The 24,815-nt window shown below is 38.1% G+C and overlaps 1 protein-coding gene across 3 annotated transcripts in view; it reads right to left on the bottom strand.

Moving 5' to 3' along the window:
* The window catches only part of PTPN2 (protein tyrosine phosphatase non-receptor type 2), an 84,683-nt gene that overhangs the window by 42,802 nt on the left and 17,066 nt on the right, over positions 1 to 24,815 (bottom strand). For all 3 annotated transcript variants that reach the window (XM_042961366.1, XM_042961367.1, XM_042961368.1), the window contains exon 2: positions 18,751 to 18,841. In XM_042961366.1, coding sequence (XP_042817300.1) covers positions 18,751 to 18,841 — 91 coding nt within the window. The remainder of the gene's footprint in view (positions 1 to 18,750; positions 18,842 to 24,815) is intronic.

Here is a 24,815-nt window from a genome sequence, read left to right as displayed (position 1 = left end):
TCTTTATAGATTTTGGATACTAGCCCTTTGTCCGGTATGTCATTTGCAAATATCTTTTCCCATTCCATTGGTTGCCTTTTAGTTTTGTTGGTTGTTTTCTTTGCTGTGCAGAAGCTTTTTATCTTCATAAGGTCCCAGTAGTTCATTTTTGCTTTTAATTTCCCTTGCCTTTGGGGATGTGTCAAGTAAGAAATTGCTACGGCTGAGGTCAGAGAGGTCTTTTCCTGCTTTCTCCTCTAGGGTTTTGATGGTTTCCTGTCTCACATTCAGGTCCTTTATCCATTTTGAGTTTATTTTTGTGAATGGTGTGAGAAAGTGGTCTAGTTTCAATCTTCTGCATGTTGCTGTCCAGTTCTCCCAGCACCATTTGTTAAAGAGACTGTCTTTTTTCCATTGGATGTTCTTTCCTGCTTTGTCAAAGGTTAGTTGGCCATACGTTTGTGGGTCTAGTTCTGGGGTTTCTATTCTATTCCATTGGTCTATGTGTCTGTTTTTGTGCCATAGAAATTTATTTTAATTCTTCTTTTCTATTAAGGAGATTAATAAAACTTTAAAGTGTATTTAACTTTTTGATTTCAAAGGAAACAAAAGCAAGACAGTTTCTAGTGTTAAATAAAACATCATGTTAAAACTATCTACAAAGATAGTAACTATACAGAACATTTCAGGAAGTGAAACTATCACAGCCTTTTTATGAGAAATTGTGACTTTATGATTTCTGTAACAATTATAACAGGCAATGCCTCTTCCCCAACTCAGAATCACTTCATGTATGGTTTAAAATATCTGTGAGAGTGGACACAGGTCCCCTCACAACCTGGGAGTCAAATGTCCCCTTTCTCTGCCCTGTTATTATCAGTCAGCCCCAAATCTGTCAAGTGTACATTCCAAACCAAACTTCGGACTTCTGAATTAGTACAAAAATGCAAAAACAAAAACACCAGAAAGTTAAGTGCTTTCTCCTCTCCTAGAGTTTATTCTGCCCAGAAACCTCTGAAATGCGATTATCAAATAGACGGAGTCCTCTAACACCTGGGCTCTAAGTAATAAGCCCTAAAGCCCACAGTATTATTATCATCATTCTAGGTAAATATATGGTTATCTCCCTCTTTCTTATTTTTTAAAAAATTCAGCAAAGGGAGTAAAATGAAGACAGTTCAAAGTACATTGCAAGAGATACCAACAAGCAATCAAACCATGCTTCATAGGAAATCTTATTTCTCAACATCTAATAACACCAAAAGCTGAACTATCAAGAACATATCCTTTTTTTTTTTTTAATGGGGGCATCATCTGCTCTTAATTCTTGTCACCAAGAGAATAAAGAAATGCAATATCCAATAGAATTGCAGCTTGTAAACTGGATAAAAATTAAGCAAACATCTGATGAAGATTCCCTTCACCTCCCACCCTCAAACAGTATGTTTTCCGAGAAATGGTTTCATCTGTCAAGAAATGACGCTCTAGCTGTGGCCTGAGCTGACAATACAGATTAGCTTCCTCTTTCACTAATGTCATAATAAGCCTTTTTTTTTTTTTTTAAACACCGCTTCACTGGTTCACCTTTTATCATAATTGTAAAAAGATCTTCTTTTGGAAAGTTGGAAAGTTGGAAAGTCTTCCAGGTCCAACAGGAAAATGGATTTACATCCATCATAACTATCCTCCCTAGGTTACACCAAGGTAGAGATAAACAATCACTATCATCAACTGGGCAAGAAGACCCTGTCTCCATTAGTAAGTACAGCATTGAAAGATGTTCCCCATTGATTCGCCTGTTCTCAACCAGGAGGAAACTGTTAAGTTTTCAAATACTGATGTCTATATTCATATGTTACCTCCCTGCAAGAATGCAAAGCACTTCAGGGCACCTGGGTGGCTGAGCCGTTAAGTGTCTGACTTTGGCTCAGGTCATGATCTCGCCATCTGTATGTTCGAGTGCTGAATTGGGCTCTGTGCTGACAGCTCAGAGCCTTGAGCTTCTTTGGATTCTGTCTCCCTCTCTCTCTGTCCCTCCCCTGCTTGCACTCTCTCTCTCTCTCTCTCTCTCTCTCAAAAATTAATAAACATTTTATAGACATGTCAACCATCTTCGACTCTATAAGTTAAATACCTGAGACAAAAATATAATTTTCTCTCATGAATCAAGCAATGAGCCAAAAAAAAGCTAGAACTAAAATCCAAGTCATCATAAGCGCTAATGAAGAAACACATACAAGAGTTTAACATTTCAATTGTTTCCTCTGAAAATAAAACTCAATTTGATGAATAGTTCCTTTACTGACAACATAACCAACTAGGACCGCTATATAGGATTTAGTGCCTATACGTGTCAGTTATTGTATGACACATCTTACCGCATTACTTCTCTCAGTCCTCACAACCCTATGAAGTTGACATTATCATGCTCATTTTACTGACACTCAGGGAGTCAAGTCATAACTACACACACTAGAGGAGCACAAGAGGAGATTCAAACTAGGTCTGTAACTTGAGGGACTACATAATTCCCACACTACATTATCTCTGATACGTCCAAGTTGGCTCCTTTACCACCCTTTTCACACACCCTAAGTTCTTCCTCCATCGCCTTTCACTGTTCTTCACATCAGGTACGATTTCTGTCTCATCTCTGTCACACAAATCTCACTTCCGTGAAGATCCAGCCTATGAATGACCTTCTCTAAATAGCCCGTTTAAGGGAACCCTCACCATGAAGTTCTGTTCTTCACATTTAATACCCTCAACAACTTTTATGCAATTTTCATTCAACAAATATATTTTAGGAGCCAGGCAACAGCGACATAAAGATAACAATAATTTGTTTAAAGCTTTTTAAAAGAAAAAAATTCTATTAAGTAGTAATTCCTACCACTATCTTAATTGCACTGTGTTGTGTGAAGAAAGCTGACCAACTGATGCCTAAGGAAGCCAAGTGAGATGAGCAGGCTTTGCTACATAGAGGAAGAAGGAGCACACACACACAAAAGGAATAAAAAGGTATGGTGTATCATGGACTGGCAAATTCAAAAAGGCTGAAGAACTGGGTAGCCAAAAGAGATCCCAAAACATGTTAAGGCCAGACTCTGAAGGGTCTTGTGTGCTGCACTCCAGGCACAGGTTACCTTAATAAAGCTCTTTAAAGGACTGACACAAGCACATTTGATTTCAAGAAAATAACGACGAGCACTCTAGAGGATAGACTGGAACAAGAAGACAAGTTAACACACTGATGCACTAACAATTTAATCAAGAGACGATGAGTACAGAGCCAAACAGCGGCAGGAGCAAAGAGAGTTACAATGAAACACATCCCAGTGCACACCACCACCAACTTGCCAACCAAGTAAATAAATACATGTTGTTCCAGTAGGTCCCATCTTTTTGAAACAATAGGGTAACTGTCTGAGACTTCCAACTCATTCAAACTATCAAGATTTCAAGTTTCTACGCTCGATAGGGCAAGGTCATTGATTAAATTTGACTTCCACACATCTCCAAATCTAAAAACAGGTCTTTAATCTACCCCTAAACGTCTCTGCAATGGAAAGAATGCCTGAGAAGTATCCTTTAAAAATGTGTACAATACATTAATATACTCTGGAACACAGATATCCTTCCTCTTTAACAGTGTGTATGAAATAAGACATACAAAACTTTAGTTTAATATTATCAGTCAACACCTCAACCATCTCCTTGAAACTCATAATTGCCTCTTCAAGAAGAGAGAGAGCATGGAGAGTAGAGGGAGTTGGCAGAAAGTACTTTCCTTACATCTAAAAGTCCATGGGACACCACAGAAACAATACAGACCAAATATTTAGTAAATCCTTCCGCATTCCAGGCACAGCTCTCGGCACTCAGGACCCATCCATACTCTTGTGGAGCTCACCTTCTCAGAAAAGGAAATAACAGCCAAAACAACTAAGTAAATGATATGTTATACAGCACAAATGCTATGGGGGGAAAATGCAAAGTGAAGGGGAACATCATGCTGGGGAGTAGGAGCAGGATAGGTTACAATTCTAAATAGGGGGGAAGGTTGGCCTCATTAAGACAGTGACATTTTAGCAAAGACTTGGAGGAGGTCAATCATATGGATATTTTGGTTAAGAGTGTTCCAAGCACAGAGCAGAGTTAATGCCTTAAGGTGGGTATGTGCCCAACATGTCTGAGGGACACAAATAATGGAGCTTGAGCCCAATGAACAAAGGGTAGAGAAACAGCCTGCAAGTTAGGTTCAGAAAGTTAAGAAAATCTGTACTGATTTATTAGTCACACCTCCTAAATTCAACTCAGAGAAAAAGTTTCTACTTCCATCTTCTTAGTGTCTACCCAGTACAGCGCCATAACAATTTAGGTTGGCAAGTGTTCAAGCATTGTTTATACACTGAATTCCAGAAAATTTTCATATTTAAATTGTTAAACTACGGTAGAATTTTGTTAGAATGACAAATCACTATTAAACCATTGTGAAACCTATGCGGGAGATGAGGTTATGTTAATTGACTTGGAGAGTAACCTAATTCAGTAAAAAGGTTAGAGCTCAGACACCTCCAGAACTTTCCAGCATAGGCATCTGGAACTCTGTGGCGCAGATGAAAGACCATCTACGGGGTCTAAAGATGTAGATTCTGATGTGTGTCCTGGCTCTACCAACCTACATGACCACAGACACAGCTGTAATTTCACAGTTGTGAAAAGAATAACCTGCTACTTCAGAAACATTATCAGCATCCAACTTAGTTACTACACCCTGTGATAACAGCCACATCACTAGTCTCAGTTTTCTTGTAAGATGAAATGGCTGGACTAGACAAATCCTTCTTGATTATTTTTACCGACTGACCCTAATATATTCCAAGTATCCATTACAAAACTCCTTGGAAAGTCCTATTTTTAAAATTTATAGGAACTTAAAATTTCTACTTCACTATGCATCTGTATTTTAATATATAAGCAATCACACCTTCCCTTCCCACGTTCCAAGTATAACCGATGGTCCTAGAAGATGTGCCACATTTCCCCAGGACATTAAGTTCCCTCCCTGTACATTTTTGCTCCTTCTTCCAGTCCCCAGTGTAAGTACTCTATAGGTGAACTGTCCAAGTGATGAGCCATGACTACAGTGGGGGTTCTCTCCTAGAAGGCTACCATTATGATAAGATTTTGATCCACTCAGAAATTGGGGCAGCAGCAGTGCCCAGACCTCCAGCCATGTATGGCCTTCTGTTAGGGTTAACCTCTGTGTAGCCAGAGACCCTGTCATGTTCATTATGTATTCCCACTGCCTAGCACAGTACCCTTACCCAGTACCCAAATCAAGAAGCCATCATATTCAGAAACCTGGAAAGATGCTGGTATAATCCAGACTGTAATCCAATTTCTCGTTTTATGGGCACAGATTTGTGTGGTGTGTACAGTTCTATGCTATTTTATCACACGTGAAGACTGTGTAACCACTACCACAATCAAGATACAGACAGTCCTGTTCCATTACCACAAAGATCCTCTGTGCAATCCCTTCACAGTCATAACTCCCCACCAACCCCATCCCTAACGCATTAGTCTGTTCTTTATAATTTTATCATTTCAAGAATGCTGTAAAAATGGAATCATATAATATGTAACCTTTGAGATTGGATTTTTTGACTCAGCATGAGTCTTCTGAGATCTATCCAACTTGTTGCATGTTATCAATAGGTCATTTCTTTTTATTGCTGAGTAGTATGCCATGGTATGAATATACTAGTTTGTTAACCACTCACCTGTTGAAGGACATTTTGGCTGTTTCCAATTTGGAGCTATTACAAATAAAACTGCTATGCACCTTCACACACACATTTCTGTATGGACATAATGTTGCAATTCTCTAGGATAAATGCCCAGGAGTGCAATGGCTGGGTTGTATAAGGTATGTTTAGTTTAAGAAACTGCCAAGCTATTTTCCAAAGTGGCTACACATTTTACATTCTCACTAGCTTTATATGAGATCCAGTTTCTCTACATTCTTAGAGTATTGTGGCTTCATTATTTTATCTGTTCAGTGGGTGTGTAGTGATCTCTCACTCTCACCACCATTGTTTTAATTTTCATTTCCGTAATGGTTAATGATGTTTTTAATATGCTTATATGCTTACCTGACATCTGTGTTCATAATCTTTTGGCCATTTCCTAATTGGACTTTTTTTGTTTTACTCGTTAGTCTTTTACTGTTGAATTTTGAGAGATCTTTTTATTTTCTAGGTCTGAGTTCTTTGTGGCTTATAAGTATTTTCTCCCAGTCTGTCCTTGTCTTTTCAACCTCAATTCCCTAACAGGGTCTTTAGCAGAGCAAAAGCTTTTAATTCTGGTTTAGTCCAATTTCCTGATTTTTTTCTTTCATGGACAGTGCTTTTGGTGTCACATTAAGAACTCTTCCTCTAGCCTTAGGTCCTGAATTCTCTCCTGTTTCTTCTAAAAGTTTTATACTTTACATTGAAGTCTATGATCCACTTTAATTTTTGTATAAGGAATATTAGGTTGAGATGGCGGGGGGGGGGTGCTGTGGATGTCCACAATTGCTCTAGTACTGACTGTAGAAAAGATCATCCTTCTTCCATTAAATTTCTTTGCACCTCTGTCAAAAATCAATTCACTATACTTGCACGAGTCCATTTCTAGGTTCCCTGTTCTGTTTTCCAGTCTATGTTTCTATTCCTCTGCCAATATTACATCATCTTGATACCACAGTTAATACAGTAAGTCTTAAAATCAGGCAGAATGATTCTTCCTCACCTTCTTCTCCCTTTCTGAAATTGTTTTAGTTATTTTAGTTCCTTTGCCTTTTCACATAAAGAGTAAGCTTGTTTGTATCTACAAGAAATCTTTCTGAGACTTTGATAGGAATTGTGTCAAACCTACAGAAAAATCTGGGGAGAACTGACATCTTTACTACATTGAGAGTTCCAATCCGTGAACATGGTAGGTTTCTCTATTTAGATCATCTTTGATTTCTTTTATCATGTTTTGTTGTTTTCAATAGACAGGCCCTATACATGTTTTGTTAGATTTATTCCAAAATATTTCATTTTTTAAGAGCAAATGCAAATGACCTTATATTTTTAATCCTGTTTTCCTTGTGTCCATTGTTAGTATGTAGAAAGATAATTTTAAAAAAATTTAATGTTTACTTATTTTTTAGAGAGAGACAGAGCACAAGTGGGGGAGGGGCAGAGAGACAGGGAGACACAGAATCTGAAGCAGGCTCCAGGCTCTGAGCTGTCAGCACAGAGCCCAATGCAGGGCTCGAACCCACCAACTGTAAGGGTTAGTGTAGGGCTAACCTGTAGCCTTGAGAAGTAACAGCTTCGTTTTGACACTGTAGGTTAAGAGATAACAGCCTTGTCCTATCAATCAAGGGAACAAAAAAGTTCAAGGAAAATCAACTGGATTGGTGATTGATTGGATTGGGGCAAGGGCATGTTGAGAACTTTGAAAAAGTGGTGCCAGAGACAGGGTCAAGGATGTCAACTGGTTGTGGCTTAACGGCAGAAGGTCTGAACTGTTTCCACCCCCATCTGGGAACTATTTCTTTGTTCTGTTCCCAGGTGATGATAAGACAAAGTGGTCGGCTATAAAAACTCTGTACCCCGGCTGTTCGAGGCTGCACTCTGATGAAGAGTGTTGGTGCGATCGGTCGGCCTTGCCTCTCGTTGCAATAAACTTTGCTGTGACTGTCACTGGTGCCCGTAGCATTCTGTTTCAGGAGTCGTGTGGACACAACACAACCACGAGATCATGACACGAGATCACGCGAGTCAGACGCTTAACTGACTGAGCCACCCGGGTGCCCCAGAAAGATAATTTTTATATGCTGCTCTTATACATAGCAACCTAGTTTAACTCACTTATTAGTTCTAGGAGGTTCTTGGGATTTTCTATGTAGACTATCATGTCTAGACTATCTGCAAATAGAGGCAGTTTTATTTCTTTCTTTCAAATGTGTATGCCTTTTATTTCCTTTTCTTGCCTTCACGTGTTGACTTGGATTCAGTATTTTCAGTTGAAATAATTTCAAAACTTACAGAAAAATGCCAAAAAAAATACAAAGAATTTTTTTCCCTAAATCATGACAGCAAGTGCAAGCATGATACCTGATTATCCCTGAACACTTCTGTGTGTATTTTCTGCAAAGGACTCAATTCTACTTAACCACAGTACAACCATCAAAATCATAAAATTAACAATGATACTTTACTAACTCAGACCCCATTCAAGTTTCACCAAATGTCCTAATATCTTTTCTTTTTTTAAACTTCTTTATTGGAATCTTTCAATAATCATGTGGTACTTAAGGGAATATACATTTTTTTTTGAGAGAGAGAGCACGTGCGTGCACGCACACATGCAAGCAGGGAAGGGGCTGAAGGGTAGGGAGGGGCGAGAATCGTAAGCAGGCTCTTCGCCCAGCACAGAGCCCAAGGCAGGGCTCAATCCCACAATCTTGAGATCATGACCTAAGCCAAAATCAAGAGTCGGACACTTAACTGACTGAGCCACCCAGGCACCGTTTCCCACTCTCCCATAATACCTGTTAAACGAAAGGATCCAATACATGATCACATGTTACATTTAGATGTCATATTTCTTTAGTCTCTAAACTGGAACCATTCCTCAGTCTTCCCTGGGAAGGGTTTTATTTTATAACCCTTTGAAGACTACAGAGTGTCAATCCATTGGAGTAGTCTGGTATTTTCCCATGGATGAGTTTAGATAATACACATTTGGCAAGTTCAGCACAGAGTGATGTTCTGTACTCACTGCATTCCATAGGGGAAGTTCAGGATTTCAATGTGATGTGTACCATAATTGGTCATGATCACCTGTTTAAGGTTGGTGTCTGCCAGATTTCTCCACCGCACACTTACTATCCTCCTCCTGTATTAATAAGTATTTTGTATAAGGGCACTTTAAGACTATGTAAATATTTTGTTCCTCATCAAAGTTTTACCCACCAAGTTTAGCATTTATTTCAACATTACTTGACATCCTACACTAAGGTAGATCTTTCCTTTCTCCCCATTTATTCATATTACTGATAGAAGTACAAACTCATGGATTCCTATTTTATTCAGTAGGTTATAATCATTATTTATTTCAATGCTCCAATCACTCCCAAGTTTGGCCCATGGGCTTCAAGCTGGCTTCAATATCCGTTTGACACAGCCTCATCATTTCTTGAGCATCCTTAACCTTCTGCGACTATAAGACATTCCAGGCTACTTTTTTTTTTAATGTTTATTTATTTATTTTGGGAGAACAAGAGAGTGTACGAGCATAAGTGGGGGAGAGGCAGAAAGAGAGGGAGAGAGAGAATCCCAAGCCAGCTCTGTGCCAAAAGCACAGCCTCATCACAAGGCTTGATCTCCCAAACCACGAGATCATGACCTGAGCCAACATCAAGAATCGGGAGCTTAACTGACTGAGCCACGCCACTGAAACACTAATTCTAATCTAACATCATAGGGCTCACTTCACCTTCCCTCAACTCTTCAAATATGCCCCCCCAAGATGCCCTCCCTTACCTACATGCCTTCCACATGTGGGTCCCCAACCCCAAGGGCTTTTAGACTGAATTATTCACAGGAGAGAGGGGAGGCTTAATGATGTCTTTAATACCTTTTGTATCTTCCCTATTAAAGATAACAGAAACTATAATTTTTTAAATATCAATAATGCCCTAATAGAAATAAAAATAAATGCAAAGTAATTTATATGTTAATATATGTAGATAGTTGAATAGAAATACACCAGAAGAAAAAAGCCCCCACAAATTTCCATAATGTCTCCTAGGAGATGGCAAGCATCCTTGTTAAATGTCACTGCTCTACAGAGTAAACGCAATAAATAAAATTATAAGGCAGTAAGATTAGAGCCAGAATACAGAAATAAAGTGCTATAGAAGCAAACTAGTAACTTTCAGTAGGTACCTCTCAGAGGAGTGATACCTATGTCTTGAAGACTGAACAAAACTTTACTGGGGGATAGGTAGTCCAATTTAAAAAAAAAAAAAAAAAAAAAAAAAAGGCTGCACCTGTTAAGGAATCAACAGTGTAAGAGGAGAGAATGGCAAATGGGGGAAGAAAGTGAGGAAGGGATGAGGAATGCGGCAAAAAGTGAAGCATACAAGAGATGTTTCAAAATTATCTAACCAACCCTCTACAATTTATTCACAAATGCTCTTTAGAATGTCTCTAATGAGAAGTCCACACTCTGAATAAATACCTACAATAATGAGAGTGCACTAGTTCATATGGTTCATTTGTATGTTTAAATAGTAGCTTTACAGGGCAAGAAAGATCCTGCATATTCTGACCTGAAATTCACTAACTGTGCTATTCACTTGTGAACCTCAGTTCTCTTGTTTGAGCTTAATACAGGATAATGAATTCCTTTTGTCATTTGAAGTTCAAGTATCTGAAGTCAGCTATCATGTTGTTCATTAAAGTTTTCTTTCCCCACCTAATCAATTCTAGCTTCTTCACCAACAGTTCTAATTCTTATACCTTGGGTCCCCTCCAGTGCAGTGACCTGTAGAAATAAATTATTAAAAGTCCAAAATAGCTTTGATTTTGCCGTAAGATCAAAGACTAAAAACAACAACAACGACAGAACAAAATTAAAGACAGAACCAAAGGCCAAAGTCCTAACAAAGAATGAGAAAAGAATGAAGAGAAGCTGACAACAGAATGGATTTTGAGAACACGAAGCGCATTACATCTTTATTTTTGAACTTCAGATGGGATAAGGAAGAATACTGACAAATATTTACATAAGAGTTACTATAAAACTTAAGTATATCTATACTTGCTCTGATTACTATTATACAACAGTTTTTATTTAAATCTGCTAAGGAAGATGATAAGCATATCCCTGTCAGATATAAAGACCTATTTTAATAACTCAAATATCTGCTGTCTTATAATTCTGAGACTATCAAAATGGTTCCTTGTAATTCTTTGATATATCTGTGCTTCTGGATTACCAAGAAAACAGTATCATCTATAATTTTGATGGTTTTGAAACATGTCCACAATTCTTTGGTTAATTCTTCCACCTAATGGCGGAGTTTCAGTCCTCTCCCCTTGAACCTGAATGGCCACTAATGAACACAATGTGATGGAAGTGGAGTGACTTCTAAGTCTAGGTGGCACAAGGCAATGCAGTTTCTAGCTGGCTCCCTCTGAACACTCACTCCTGAAACCTGGCTACTGTTTGCGAGGAAGTCCAGGTCATATGGACATGCCACCTGTAGGTGTGCCGGCTAACAGCCCACAACTGAGCGAGGAAGGCCTCAAGGGGACTCCAGCCCCAGCTACCATCAGCATGAAAGACCCTGAGCAAGAATCTCCTGAGTCCATATATTTGTATATATGATAACTGATTGCTATTGTTTTAAGCCACTGTTTTGGGGTGGTTTGTTATGGCACCAGATAAAATGACAGCTTTGTTTCTGTCTTAATTTTTTTTTCCCCCAATCTGCATGCCTTTCCTTTCTTATTCTTCTTTCTGTAGTGACTAGGACTAAAGCACAATGTTAAGCAGAAGCGGTAATAGTGGGCATCCTTGTCTTGTTCTTCATTTTTTAAAAAATGTTTCTAATGTGTTATCATTTAGACTTATGTTATATTAAGTTACAGAAGTTCCCCCTCCCGGTCTAATTTGCTATGTGTTTTGTTTTTAATCATGAGCAAGAACTGACTTTAAAAAATCTTTCTGCACCTACTGAAATGTTCATATGACTTTTTCTCCCTTACCTAGTTACTGTGGTGAACCAACATTTTAAAGATTTTCTAATGTTAAGCCACCCGTATCTTCCTAAAATAAACTTACAGACTCTGCTGTATTCAGTTTGCTAATCTTTACATCTATATTCATGAGGGAGATATGCCTGTAACTTTTAGTCTTCTTACTAACTTTTCTGGTTTGGATATCAAAGTTCTATAATGAGCTCACAGAAAGAACTGGGGCACATTCTTTGCACATTAATTTTTATCCTTCTGTTGTAATACATTTAAGACAACATATTTTCTTTGTATTACTATTTTGCTGCTTTATTAAAGTTTTATATTTTATATAGTTTTATATAAACATTGTATATATTGTTCACTTTTTATTTACATATTTTACACATTATTCACTTTTAAGCATTTTAAAGTTTCCATTATGATTTCTCCTTGACACATGAATTACTTGGAAATCTTTAAATCTCCAAATTTATATGATTTTTTATCCTTTTATTAATAATCTATAATTTAATTGCATTCTGGTCAAAGAACATGGCCTGTAAGACAGCAATTTTTAAATTGTTAAGATTTACTTTACAGCCTAGTCAATGGTCCATTTTTTATAAATATTCCAAAGTCCTAGAAGAAAATGGACATAAGGTTTTACATATTTTTCTTATTAAATTAAGCTTAATTGCGTGGTTAAATCTTCTATTTCTTTACTTATATTTCATCTTATTAAGAAGCCCATGAATATGGACTTGTCAGTTTCTTCCTATAATTCTATTCTTTTTTGCTTAATCGATCTTGAGGTTATTTTATTAAGTGAATACAAATCTCATAGCTAATACTGGCATTTGCATTCAGAGTAGTTATGCCATTTGGTGAGTTGTTTTGTTTTGTTTTGTTTTGTTTTGTTTTGTTTTGTTTTGGAGGTGGGGGGCACAGGAATTCTGCAAGTTTTCCTTACTTCCTCCCCACCTAGTAACTTTTTAAAAAGTAAATTTATTGAGAATCTTCTTGTTTTGTAGCAGTAAGGGACTATGGACTATCTAACCTGCCACACTATCAGAATCATAACTCTTTGTGTTACTTTCCTTTAAAAACTGACAGTTTCACATGGATGAACCTTGAGGATATTATGCTAAGTGAAATAAGCTGGTCACAAAAAGACAAATATTACATGATTCTATTTATATGAGGAATTTAAAGTAATCAAACTGTTATAAACAAAAAGTAGAATGGTGGTTGCCAGGGGCTGAAGGGAGAGAAAATTGATGTTGTTCAACGGGTACAGAGTTTCAGTCATGCAAGATGAAAAGATGGGTTGTACAATGTGCATATGGTTAACAGTACTGCAGCATACACCTAAAAATTGTTAAGAGGGTCAATTTATGTTATATGTTCTTTTTTACCACAATTAAAAAAAAAAAACAAAAAAAAAAAACTGCTTCAGAGCCAGTGAAAACAGGTGACAGTTAGACCAAATACAGGATTTACAGAATTTCTACCTGTAAAGCAGAGAGTAAGAAACTTTTAAAATTTAGCAGTAGTCTCTAAAAGTATAAATATAATTCTTCAAGTGATTATTACAATCTTTTACTCTCTTCTAAACCAACCAAGTTCTTGCCTCTTTCACAACTGTCTCACAGTTAATGGAGACAATAGAGGCATCTTTTGGTTGTGGCAATTATAGGAAGATTGTGGACTTCTTCAAATTCTATTTCAAAATATCCCTGTTTGAATACAGTTCTCATATTCACACCTCCAAATGTAGTTTCTATATGTCAGTCTGAGGACTGGTGCCAAGCTGGGTATATAAGAATCACATAAGGAGGAGACTTTAAAAACACAGATTTCCAGACCTACTGAATCAAAACCTAGAAAAATCTGGGACTCATAAAAAAATAATTTATGTTCAGTTCCCCTTTATTTAGCTGGTTACTATGTATTTTTTAAAAAATTTTTTTAATGTTTATTTTTGAGAGAGAGAGAGAAAGAGAAAGACAGTGCAAGTGGGGGAAGGGCAGAGAGAGAGGGAGACACAAAATCTGAAGCAGGCTCCAGGCTCTGAGCTGTTAGCACAGAGCCCGATGCGGGGCTCAAACTCACAAACCATGAGATCACTGACCTGAGCTGAAGTCGGACGCTTAGCCAACTAAACCACCCAGGCACTCCACCATGTATTCTCTTAAAAGCCATCCCTAACTCCTCAGGCACAGCTCCACCAATACACAGTACTAGCTCATGATACATAAAGCACAACAGGTCTGTATCTCCCACTAGACTATGAATTATCAGAGGGCATGGTACACATATTCATGGTATTCTCAGCGCAAGCATATTGTCAATAGCTGGTTTTCAATACATGTTTTCTGAACCAAATCAACAACTGTCAAGTATTATGTATGGAAATATATTTTTAAATGATACAGTGACTATCAATCAGGTAAGGTACATCCACATCATCTTGAGAGTGTTTAAAAAATACACATTCCTGGGCCTGTCTAGATTTAGTGAGAGTCACCACCTTCATGACCTCCTCCACTGTGTGAGAATAACATCCAGGGGGAAGTGGCTGTAGATAATTAGAAGAAGATTTTGACTGTTGTGGGTTAGAAAGAGGAGGATGTTCCAAAAAAAGTAATGATACCAGAAACTGGTCACACTGGGGGATGCCTGGCTGGCTCAGTTGGTGGAGAATGTGATGCCTGATCCAGGGGTTGTGAGTTCAAGCTCCACAATGGGTATACAGATTACTTAAAAATAAAATCTAAAGGGGCGCCTGGGTGGCTCAGTCGGTTAAGCGTCCGACTTCGGCTCAGGTCATGACCTCACGGTCCGTGAGTTCGAGCCCCGCATCGGGCTCTGTGCTGACGGCTCAGAGCCTGGAGCCTGCTTCAGATTCTGTGTCTCCCTCTCTCTCTGACCCTCCCCCATTCATGCTCTGTCTCTCTCTGTCTCAAAAATAAATAAACATTAAAAAAAAATAAATAAAAAAAATAAAATAAAATCTAAAAAAAAAAAAACAACCAAAAACCAAAAAACCCACACATTGTGAAAATGGAGTTATAATTATTTAGTTATCAAGTAGATATGGGACCTGAATGGGAAAGGAGTCTGAGTTTCTAGCTGCAGTAAATGTGCCAACAGTGGCACCATTTATGGATGGGGAAAAAAGCAGGTCTCAGGGCTGGGACCAATGGACTGTGTGGGAGGAATGCTAGCTCAGTATCTGGACATATTGAGTCTGAGGCAGCTACAGGACATCCACACAGAGATGAGTGCCTTGCATAAATGGGTTTAGGGCTGAGAGGAGAGACCTAGGCTGAAGATGAGATTTAGGGTGATAAGCAGAAAGATGGTAACAAACCCACAGAATGAGACCACTCATACATATAAGTGTTAAGAGTGAGAAGGAGGGAGAGACAGAGACAGAACCCTGAAGAAGACAAAGTCAACCGAGGAAGGTAAGCTCTGAAATGGGTGACTAGCCAGAGAAGTAACAGCAAAATTAGAAAAAAATATGGTTTTAGGGAAGGAAGGCAGAGTCAACATTATCAAAAGTCACAGAGGGATAAGAAAAGAAACCATTGGAAAGTCCCTCACTGCATTTCAAAACTAGAAAGCTTGAAAATGGTACTTCAGAATAAAGGTTTCAGTGGGGAGGTTGGGGCAGAACCATGGGCTGAAGAATGCATAGGTGATGAGGATGGAGAGGCAAATAGTATGGTGTCTTCTTTTGAGACTCTGTGCACACAGGCGTGCACGTGCTTATGTCCACACAGGTAATAGGACAAGTGGGGCCGAGATGAGAGAAGAGGGTTGAAATGAGAAGAGGCTGAAGCACATTTATAGAATAAGGAAGAGGAGCTGTGAGAAAAAGGTTGAAGACACAATTAAGAGTGGTAATGACAGAGAATGAGGTCCCCGAGGAGGAATGAGGCATTGGGATACAAACCTAGGATCAGAGCAGGGAGGTTCTTCTCCTGGGACTTAAGATGAGTGCAGAGAGATGTTAACTTTCCAGGTGGTGGAAGCTGAAGAGTTATTTCCTGATTTTTAAAATGTTTCTCTGCAGGACTGAAGGCAGATCACATTCTGAGAGTAGTGGGCATGAAGGTGGGTTGAGAGCCGGCTTCCTCTGGGACAAGCCAGAGCGGAGGAGCAGTGGGAATGACAACGGTGTGTAGGAGGACAGTGAGGCACCCCAGGTCCAATCAGTGCCCAAGCTTACCCAAGTGCACACATGAACCCAACGATAGCTTACAGAAGCTGAATGACAAACTACTTGAGGCAAAGTTTCACGGGGTTAGAGAGAATTATAGACCCACAGAGATTATTTTTCCAACATATTAGAACAATAAGAAAGTCATTAAGTAATAAGTAAGGTGGGGAAGGAAGTAATGTACTACAATAGGTGAAAAAATCAAGGAACTAAAGATCCTGGTGAAGTCAAGGGCTAAGAAGACAGAAAGTAGCCGTCAAGATAGCGGCGTTTAAGATTTCAGGTTGTGAGCTGAGAGGTCCAGAACTGTAAGTCTACAGCATTACATGGTTCCTTCCCAGAGACACGACGCCATCCAGGCACAAAGAAAGAGGTACTGAGAGGAGAGGGCAAAGAGGAAGACAGTGAACGGCGTCCTCAGCATTCAAGGCTTTGGCAAACATGTGAGAGGAGGCTGCGACATGGGGACTGTGAAGTCGGGACAGATCCAAGGGCAGCAGTGTGATGTGTCTGGATGGCATGAGTCTCAGAGCAGATCATTTTAATATGCAAGTTGGAGAGTAATGGCTTGGACTAGGAAGTTCTGTGGTTACAGGGGAAGCAAGAACAAATAGCCTCTACCTAAGAAAGACAGAAAGGTAGTTTACTCAAGGGAAAGCCAGGCTTCTACAAGGAGAAGATGCAGGGACAGGGTTCACTGAGTGGCATGCCCATAGCAGAGTGCAGCTTTGGAGACCACTATATATAGAGAGAGTGGCCAGAAAGACAGCAGGGGGCATGGGGCCACACCTCCTCTGAGGAAGAAACACCTGTCCCTAATACTAGGTACCCATACAAGGCGAATGGCTCTCTTCCTGAGAAGACATACAGAAAAAAGAGCCCAAGCCAGTGAGGATGGAGGCAGGGTTACTAAGTACACTTGGTAAAAACCAAGCTCTCCTTGCAGCCTTCAACTTGACCTGTCCAACAGGTAGTTGGGTAAATAAGTCTCACATTTAAGAGACAAATCACAACCATTTCATTGACTTGTATACTTGAGAGGAATTTAAGTTACAAATGTCTTATTTTTAAGCATCTCAGTTCCAATTTTTACCAATTCCTCTATTTAGATCAATTTGATCAAACTAATCAGGGAATTCAAACATCAATTATCATATCCAGTGACTGCAATTACAACAGATTTATGTAAAAAAACAAGGGCAACTAGGGACTTGGAATAGGAGGAAGGGAGCAAGGTGGCTGGGGCCACAAAAGGGAGGGATCTTGTGGTGGGGCTGGTCCACTGGTCTGTGCCCAGACTGTGATCCCACACTCTACCGTGTAACATAGCCACAGAGAACTGAACACAGCCACAAATAAGTGCAGGTAAAACTGGGGAGATCTGAATGGGTTGCATCCACGTGGATTTCCTGGTTGTAGTTATGTAAGAGGTTACCACTGGGGAAAACCAGGCGAAGATACCCTTGTGCTATTTCTCACAACTGCATGCAAATCTACAATTATCAAAACAAGAAGTTTGGTTTTTTGTTTTTTTCTTTTTTAAAATTAAAGCAAAGTGTACACCTGGAACACAGGGTCTTCAAAGTCATGGTAAACACTGGAGATTAGTGTCTCTAGCTCAAGGATATTCAACCAGAAATTTGAAGAGGGTGAAGGAGCACCTAAATGTTACAACCACTGCCCACAACCCCATTCCCTGCACACACACCCACACCATATGGAAAGAGAAACCTAGTATTTAATAAGTAATTGATAACAGACATGAAATATTTTAACAGATTAGTCCATCTGATTTGTCAAAAATTAGCTAACATACTTTTCATGGAAATGTACTTGGTTGACAGAAGGAAAAACATTGTTCATGGAAGAAATAAAGTATGGACTTTCCCCCCAGTAATTAGATTTTCAATGGAATGTCCATACCCTTCTAACAAGGAATACAACATACATAAGGGTATATAATCTGCGACCTTGAATAGAGTGAGATTATTCAGTCTATACAGGAGGACTCAGCACACTAACACCGAACCATCATTGCATGTACATGAGTGGGTACATCAGAATCCAAATGGTCAACCACAAGGGAACCGTTACACAAAAGAATGGCACATCCAAAGCCACTATTAAAGCCACTAAAAGATTTAATATAGGAAAATGTTTATAATGTATTGCTATGTGGGAAAAGAGCTACAATCAATATGTGAAGGATTCTAATTTTAAATTTAAAAGAATGTGTATATATGTTTGTTCAGAAAAATACAAAAAGAATATAAACCCAAAAGTTTTTATTTGTTTTTAAATTATGGGTTTTTTTCCTTTACATATTTCTGTTTTAAAAGTTTTCTGCAATGAGTACATACAACTTTTATAATTTGGGGAAAAAAGCAAACTATACGGATAAATATTTTAAGTAAAACTTATAAAGCCTATGGAATAATAGGAAAAGGAAGTATGTTTATGAATACACATACACACATATATGACTACAATTATTTTAAAGAAAGGAAATTATGCATAACAAAAACAGATTAGTAGAAAGTACACCAAAGTAACGGTGGCTGTGTTTGAAGGATGAGTTATGAGCAGTTTTCCTTCCTTCTATTCTAGACCTTGAAATTTTTCCTTAAAGAACGTTTATTATGTTAATATGCAAAAAAAAACCACTGTATTTATCAACCCTATCCCAAACTTTTTCACCGCAACCTGCCTAAAACAAACCAACATACACGTGCACACAAAACCACAAATACTTACATGGGCTTACATCTCTGTATCTGTTTCGATTTCTGTTTTCTGGAAACTTGGCCACTCTATGAGGATAGTCATGGGACTCATTGCGAATTTCCTTAAAATAACAAAAATATATTTTAATATTCCTCTTAAATTGGATATAGCAAAACAGATACCTTCCCAGCCAGTATAAAGTAACATTTATTGAACGCTTATGATATGCCAAGTACAACACAAAGCACGTTGCCTACGTTATCTATTTCAATTCTGACAACACTGGTAGGAACAGTTATCCCTGTGAGGGATGACAGACTCTGAGAGATAAAACAATCTGTCAAAGGTCACAAAACCAGTAAGTGGCTGGACAACAAATGTCGTTCAGGCACCAAAGTCTCTGCTCTTGATGAATTTATATATTGCCATGCAATATTCAACCCCTACAAGTAACCTTAAACACGTTATGTAATACAGAACTAATGCAATGGAGGTATCTAGGCTAAACACATCACACTCAGATTTCTGACTAAACTCTCAATAATACCCATCTCTATTTTGGAGTTTCTACCTTAAAACTTTAATCTGTTTCTTCATCTTGGGCACCTGGGTGGCTCAGTTAAGCAGCTGACTTTGGCTCAGGTCATGATCTTATGGTTTGTGGGTTTGAGACCCGTGTCAGGCTCTGCTGACAGTTCAGAGCCTGGACCCTGCTTCAGATTTTGTGTCTCCCTCTGTCTTGCCCCTCCCCTGCTCACACTCTATCTCTCAAAAATAAATAAACATTAAAAATTAAAAAAAAAAAACAAAAAACCTTTAATCTATTTCTTCATCTTTATGCCACTTTACTGTTACTTTGAGTCCAGAAATATCCTCAAATTTTATTTCTAGAGCCATAAGTGCTTAGCAACCACCACTAGGCCAGAAGCTCATTTTAGGACCCTTACAGTTTTCTGTGTTCTACAATGGAAGAAATTCTGTGAGGACACAGCTGCACTAGGCACTCAGCTATTTGGTGTATCACCCAATTTGTTTTTTCACCCAAATAGAATACGTTTTTCTGAGAATTCTGGTAAAAAGTGAGGGGCAGCTGGGTGGTTCAGTCGGTTAAGTATGCTGACGGCTCAGAGCCTGGATCCTGCCTCAGATTCTGTGCCTCCCTCTCTGTCCCTCTCCCACTCACACTCTGTCTCTCTCTCTCTCTCTCAAAAATAAACATTAAAAAATTGTTTTAAAGTGTGCATTAACAGCAAAAATTAATTGGGTCTTTGGTCACACTATTACATGTGAGAAAAAGCATTTTAAGTTAGGCACCAGATAATTTTATAAATTAAGCATAAATTATTGAAGTCACTTAGCAAATGACCTTACTGTGGGTTCCACACCCTCTTATATGCCACCAGCCTCAGAACAGGTAACTTTATAGTTCGTATTTTCACCCACTGAGCCTCCTAAGATGCAAAGAGTAGTGAAACACAGGCCACCTGTCAGTGGGAGGAAATCTCAGTCACACTGTGTGTGCAGAGAATGTATGTTGGTTTGGCTACTTTGGAAAATGCAATCTGCCACACACACACACACACACACACCCCACAATTGTTTCTACGGACTTTTAATGCTTCTCTCTCATCCAGCAATCTTGCTGAGCTCTCTATTATTTTGTAGTGACTCTGAATTTCTCAATATAACCAAATAGTGATCATTCTGTCTCTTCCCTATATTTCATATTTCTTATTTATTCACACCTCTTATTTCCCTTACTTATCTAATTTCATTGGCCAGGACTGCCTAATCAATATCAAATAGACATACTTTTTCCCCTGATTTGTAAACAACTGCCTCTAAGGTTTAACCACTAAACATAACATTTGCTTTGGGTTTCTGATCGATATACCCTTTTCAAATTAAGATGGTTCTCTTCAACTTCTAGTCAACTAAACATTTTTTTTATCATGAATGGGTGTTGAATTGTATTCAATGTGTTCCCTACATTTATGGAAGTGATCATATAGCTTTTCTCCTTTACTCTGGTAATGTGCTAAATTACAATTAACAGATTTTCACTTAGTAATATGACCTCAAGTTTCCTCTATGTCTTTTCATGGCTTGATAACTCACTTCTCTTTAGTGCAGAATAATATTCCACTGTCTGGATGTACCATCATTATTTAATTTAAAATGTAAGCACCTATGTTTTTAAGTTAAACTGACCTCTAATTTTCTATTTGCATGTTATTTATTCAGTTTTAGTACCAAAATTACACAATCTCATATAAGAAGTTGGATAGAGGTGTGCCTGGGTGGCTCAGCTGGCTGAGCATCTGACTTCAGCTCAGGTCATGATCTTGCAGTCTGTGGGTCCAGGCCCTGCATCAGGCTCTGTGCTGACAGCTTGGAGCCTGGAGCCTGCTTAGGATTCTGTGTCTCCCTCTCTATCTACCCCTCCCCACTTGCACTCTGTCTCTCTCTAAAAAATAAACATTAAAAAAAAAAAAAAGTTGGCTAGAAATACTACCTTTCAAAAAAAATAAAAAGAAATACTACCTTTCAGTTTCAAATACTTTTCCATGAACGCATTAACAAATAATTGTAATTAGCTGAAAAAATGAAAAAGTGTCAACTATTTCCACACATTAATTATAAACATTCTTAAACATTAAGTAATAAATTTTATATGTAAAATTAAACAGTCAGGTCTCAGCTTATATTTATTTGCATAATCTGAAACACTTTATAGAGTTGAAACACTACAAAGTACAAATAATTTCATATTGCAAGTTAGTAAGATAAAAAATATTAATATGAAATAATACTAAAACATATGGTTTTGTTAATAGCTCTTCTGTATCAACTGTAGAGACACAAATTCGTGAGAATAAAAAATTCCGAAACACTATGCAGATAAGAGTGAAGAAGCATTCTCATACATGACTGACAGAACGTACACATATACAATGTTTGAGAATGATTTAATAAGATCATAAATTTGATTCACCCTCCTTACCCTCTAGGAGGGTTTTATATCACACAGCCACACAGGTATGTGTGAAGATGTACACTCAAGGATGTGCACTGTACACAACAGTGAAAAATTAGCAAGAATGTTAAGTGTCCTTCAGGAGTGAACTGGGGAGATAAATCACAATGCACCAACGCAGCACAATACATGGGAATCAGGAAAAAGGACACCAAGTGCTACAGTGATATGACAGGATTTCAAAGATACACTGTGTAGTGAAAGAAAGTACAAAAGAATAGGCTCTCATGGGGGGAGGCAGCACTCCACTCAAACATATATATGCCTGAGAATACACTGAATACTTCTAGAAGAAGATGAGAAATTAGTAACTTCCAGGGAGGAAAAGTGAACATCTAGGGAAGGGTACAGATTTATGTAACTAAAGAGTTGTTTTAATAATGAAAGCTATCAAACAAAAATATATATCACATTCATGTTACCATCAGTGAAATTAAACATTTATTGCCACTTTTGAGTATCTCATTCAAATCTTTTTAGAAAAGGAATAAAACACATCATTGCAGCATTATTTACAATAGCCAAGATGTGGAAAGAACTTAAACGTCCATTGATAGATGAAAGGATAAAGAAGATGCGAAATATATGTAAATAAAACAATGGACTACTACTCAGCCATAAACAAGAATGAAACCTTGCCATTTGTTACAGCATAGATAGACCTTGAGGTATGCTAAATGAAATAAGTCACAGGAGAAAGACAAATACTGTATGAGTCACTCACATGCAAAATCTAAAAACAAAACAAAACAAAATAAAAACCTCACAGATACAGAGAGCAAACTAGAGGTTACCTATGTGGAAGGGGGTTTAAGGGTGGGTGAAATGGATGAAGGAGGCCAACTGCATGGTGATGGATGGTAACTAGTCTTGTGGTGGTAATCACTTTGTCATGTACGCAGATGTCAAACAGTAAAGTTGTACACCTGAAACTTACATAATTAAAAAAAGAAAACCCCATAAATCAGATATAGCTAAAGGCTTTACCCCTACCCTGCCCCTCTTTCTTTCCAAAGTAACCTGTCCTTTTAACTCCTTTTTATTGGGCACTTTTTGTGCCATTTGGGTTTTAAACCATATATTTATATATTCTTGAGTTCATATATTACTTTAAAATAAACTAAAATTCTAATAAATACTAGTATAATATCAGTTCTAATGCTATGTAGTTTTAAAATCAGATTGAAAAGTTGTTGCAATCCACAGAATGGGAGAAAAATCATTGCAAATCATGTATCTGATAAGGGATTGCTATCCGGATTATATCAAGAACTTCTTCAATTAAGAAAAAAAATTTTTTTATTGGGCACAGAGGGTCCCTCCATTACATGAGCCCTTCTTCAATGCTTGTGTTATACATATAAACCTATTTTCCGGGGGCACCTGGGTGGCTCAGTCGGTTATGATCTTGCTCAGGTCATGATCTTTAGCTTCGTGGGCTCAAGTCCCATGTTGGGCTCTGTGATGACAGCTCAGAGCCTGGAGCCTGCTTCAGATTCTGTGTCTCGCTCTCTCTGCCCCTCCCCTACTTGCTCCCACTCGCGCTCTCTCTCAAAAATAAAACATTAAAAAAAATTTAAACCTATTTTCCACAATTAAGTTTATCTGTCAGTTTCTGATTCCAATTTTTAGCCTAAAGAAACACACTTATTTGTGTACACTGTGACAAATCATTACTGATGTTACAAAAAAAACCACAAAAACAACTAAATAGATGGAGCCCCAAGTATAGAGGTAGGGAAGAAATTTTAATTTACAAAACACCATAAAACAGCCAAGTTCTTGGGTTAAGAAATATATTCATAACAAATACATTCTATTTTCTCAGTTAATTAAAATAAAAAACCACATAACTCTTACAGGGTCCATTCTCTCATTTCCAATGTTATTATTTGTTCTTCTTTACCTTTCTTTAATTTCAGTGCATTTAGGAAGACTAGAACCCCTAATACTTCTTTTTTTTTACCATGCCAGACTAGAGTCGACTCAACACAGAACCTATCCAATACTTAAAAAAGCAGCTCCAGAGGTACATACTAGTCGCCTATCCCAATACCCATTCTTTTTTACTCAAAGTTCCTAATTTTACTTTCCAACTTACAGTTAGCCCAACTAAAAACCTGTATTTCCCAGTCTCCAATACAGGTAAGAATAGTCATGCGACACAGTTCCAGCCAGAGAACAAGCAGAAATTGCTGGGCTGGGTTGCAGATAAAAAGGGCTCTGCTGACCTGTGTCCTTCTCACGTCTGCCTGCCCTGGGTACTGGTTTTGCCACTAGGGGTCAGGGGTGGAAATGGGCAGGAGATATCCTGCGCCAACAAGGTAAAAAGCACATTCTTTTTTTTTTTTTTTTTTCAATTCTTATAATAACTTTATTCTTTTAAGAGAAAAATCTTTAGCATAGTACTTGGGACTATTTATAGCACTAAATAACTGTTCAGCAGCTTAAATGCGAACACTACCTACTGCTCTGGTAGAATCCATTTTTTTTTCTTTAATACAATTTTTTAAATTTTACTTTTTTTTTTTTAATTTACATCCAAATTAGTTAGCATATAGTACAACAATGATTTCAGGAGTAGATTCCTTAATGCCCCTTACCCATTTAGCCCATCCCCCCACCCACAACCCCTCTAGTAACCCTCTGTTCTCCATATTTAAGAGTCTCTTATGTTTTGTCCCCTCCCTGTTTTTGTTTCCCTTCCCTTATGTTGATCTGTTCTCTGTCTTAAAGTCCTCATATGTGTGAACTCATATGATATTTGTCTTTCTCTGACCGACTTATTTCGCTTAGCATAATACCCTCCGGTTCCATCCACGCAGTTGCAAATGGCAAGATTTCATTCTTTCTGATTCTGAGTAATACTTCATTGTATATATATATCCCACATCTTCTTTATCCATTCATCCATCGATGGACATTTAGGCTCTTTCCATACTTTGGCTATTGTTGACAGTGCTACTATAAACAGGGTGCATATGTCCCTTCGAAACAGCACACCTGTATCCCTTGGATAAATACCTAGTAGTACAATTGCTGGGTCATAGGGTAGTTC

The sequence above is a fragment of the Panthera tigris genome, chromosome D3, assembly GCF_018350195.1.
Source record: "Panthera tigris isolate Pti1 chromosome D3, P.tigris_Pti1_mat1.1, whole genome shotgun sequence".
NCBI lineage: Eukaryota > Metazoa > Chordata > Mammalia > Carnivora > Felidae > Panthera > Panthera tigris.
The sequence above is the reverse complement of the archived record's forward strand: the minus strand, read 5'-3'. Positions and strand labels throughout refer to the sequence as shown.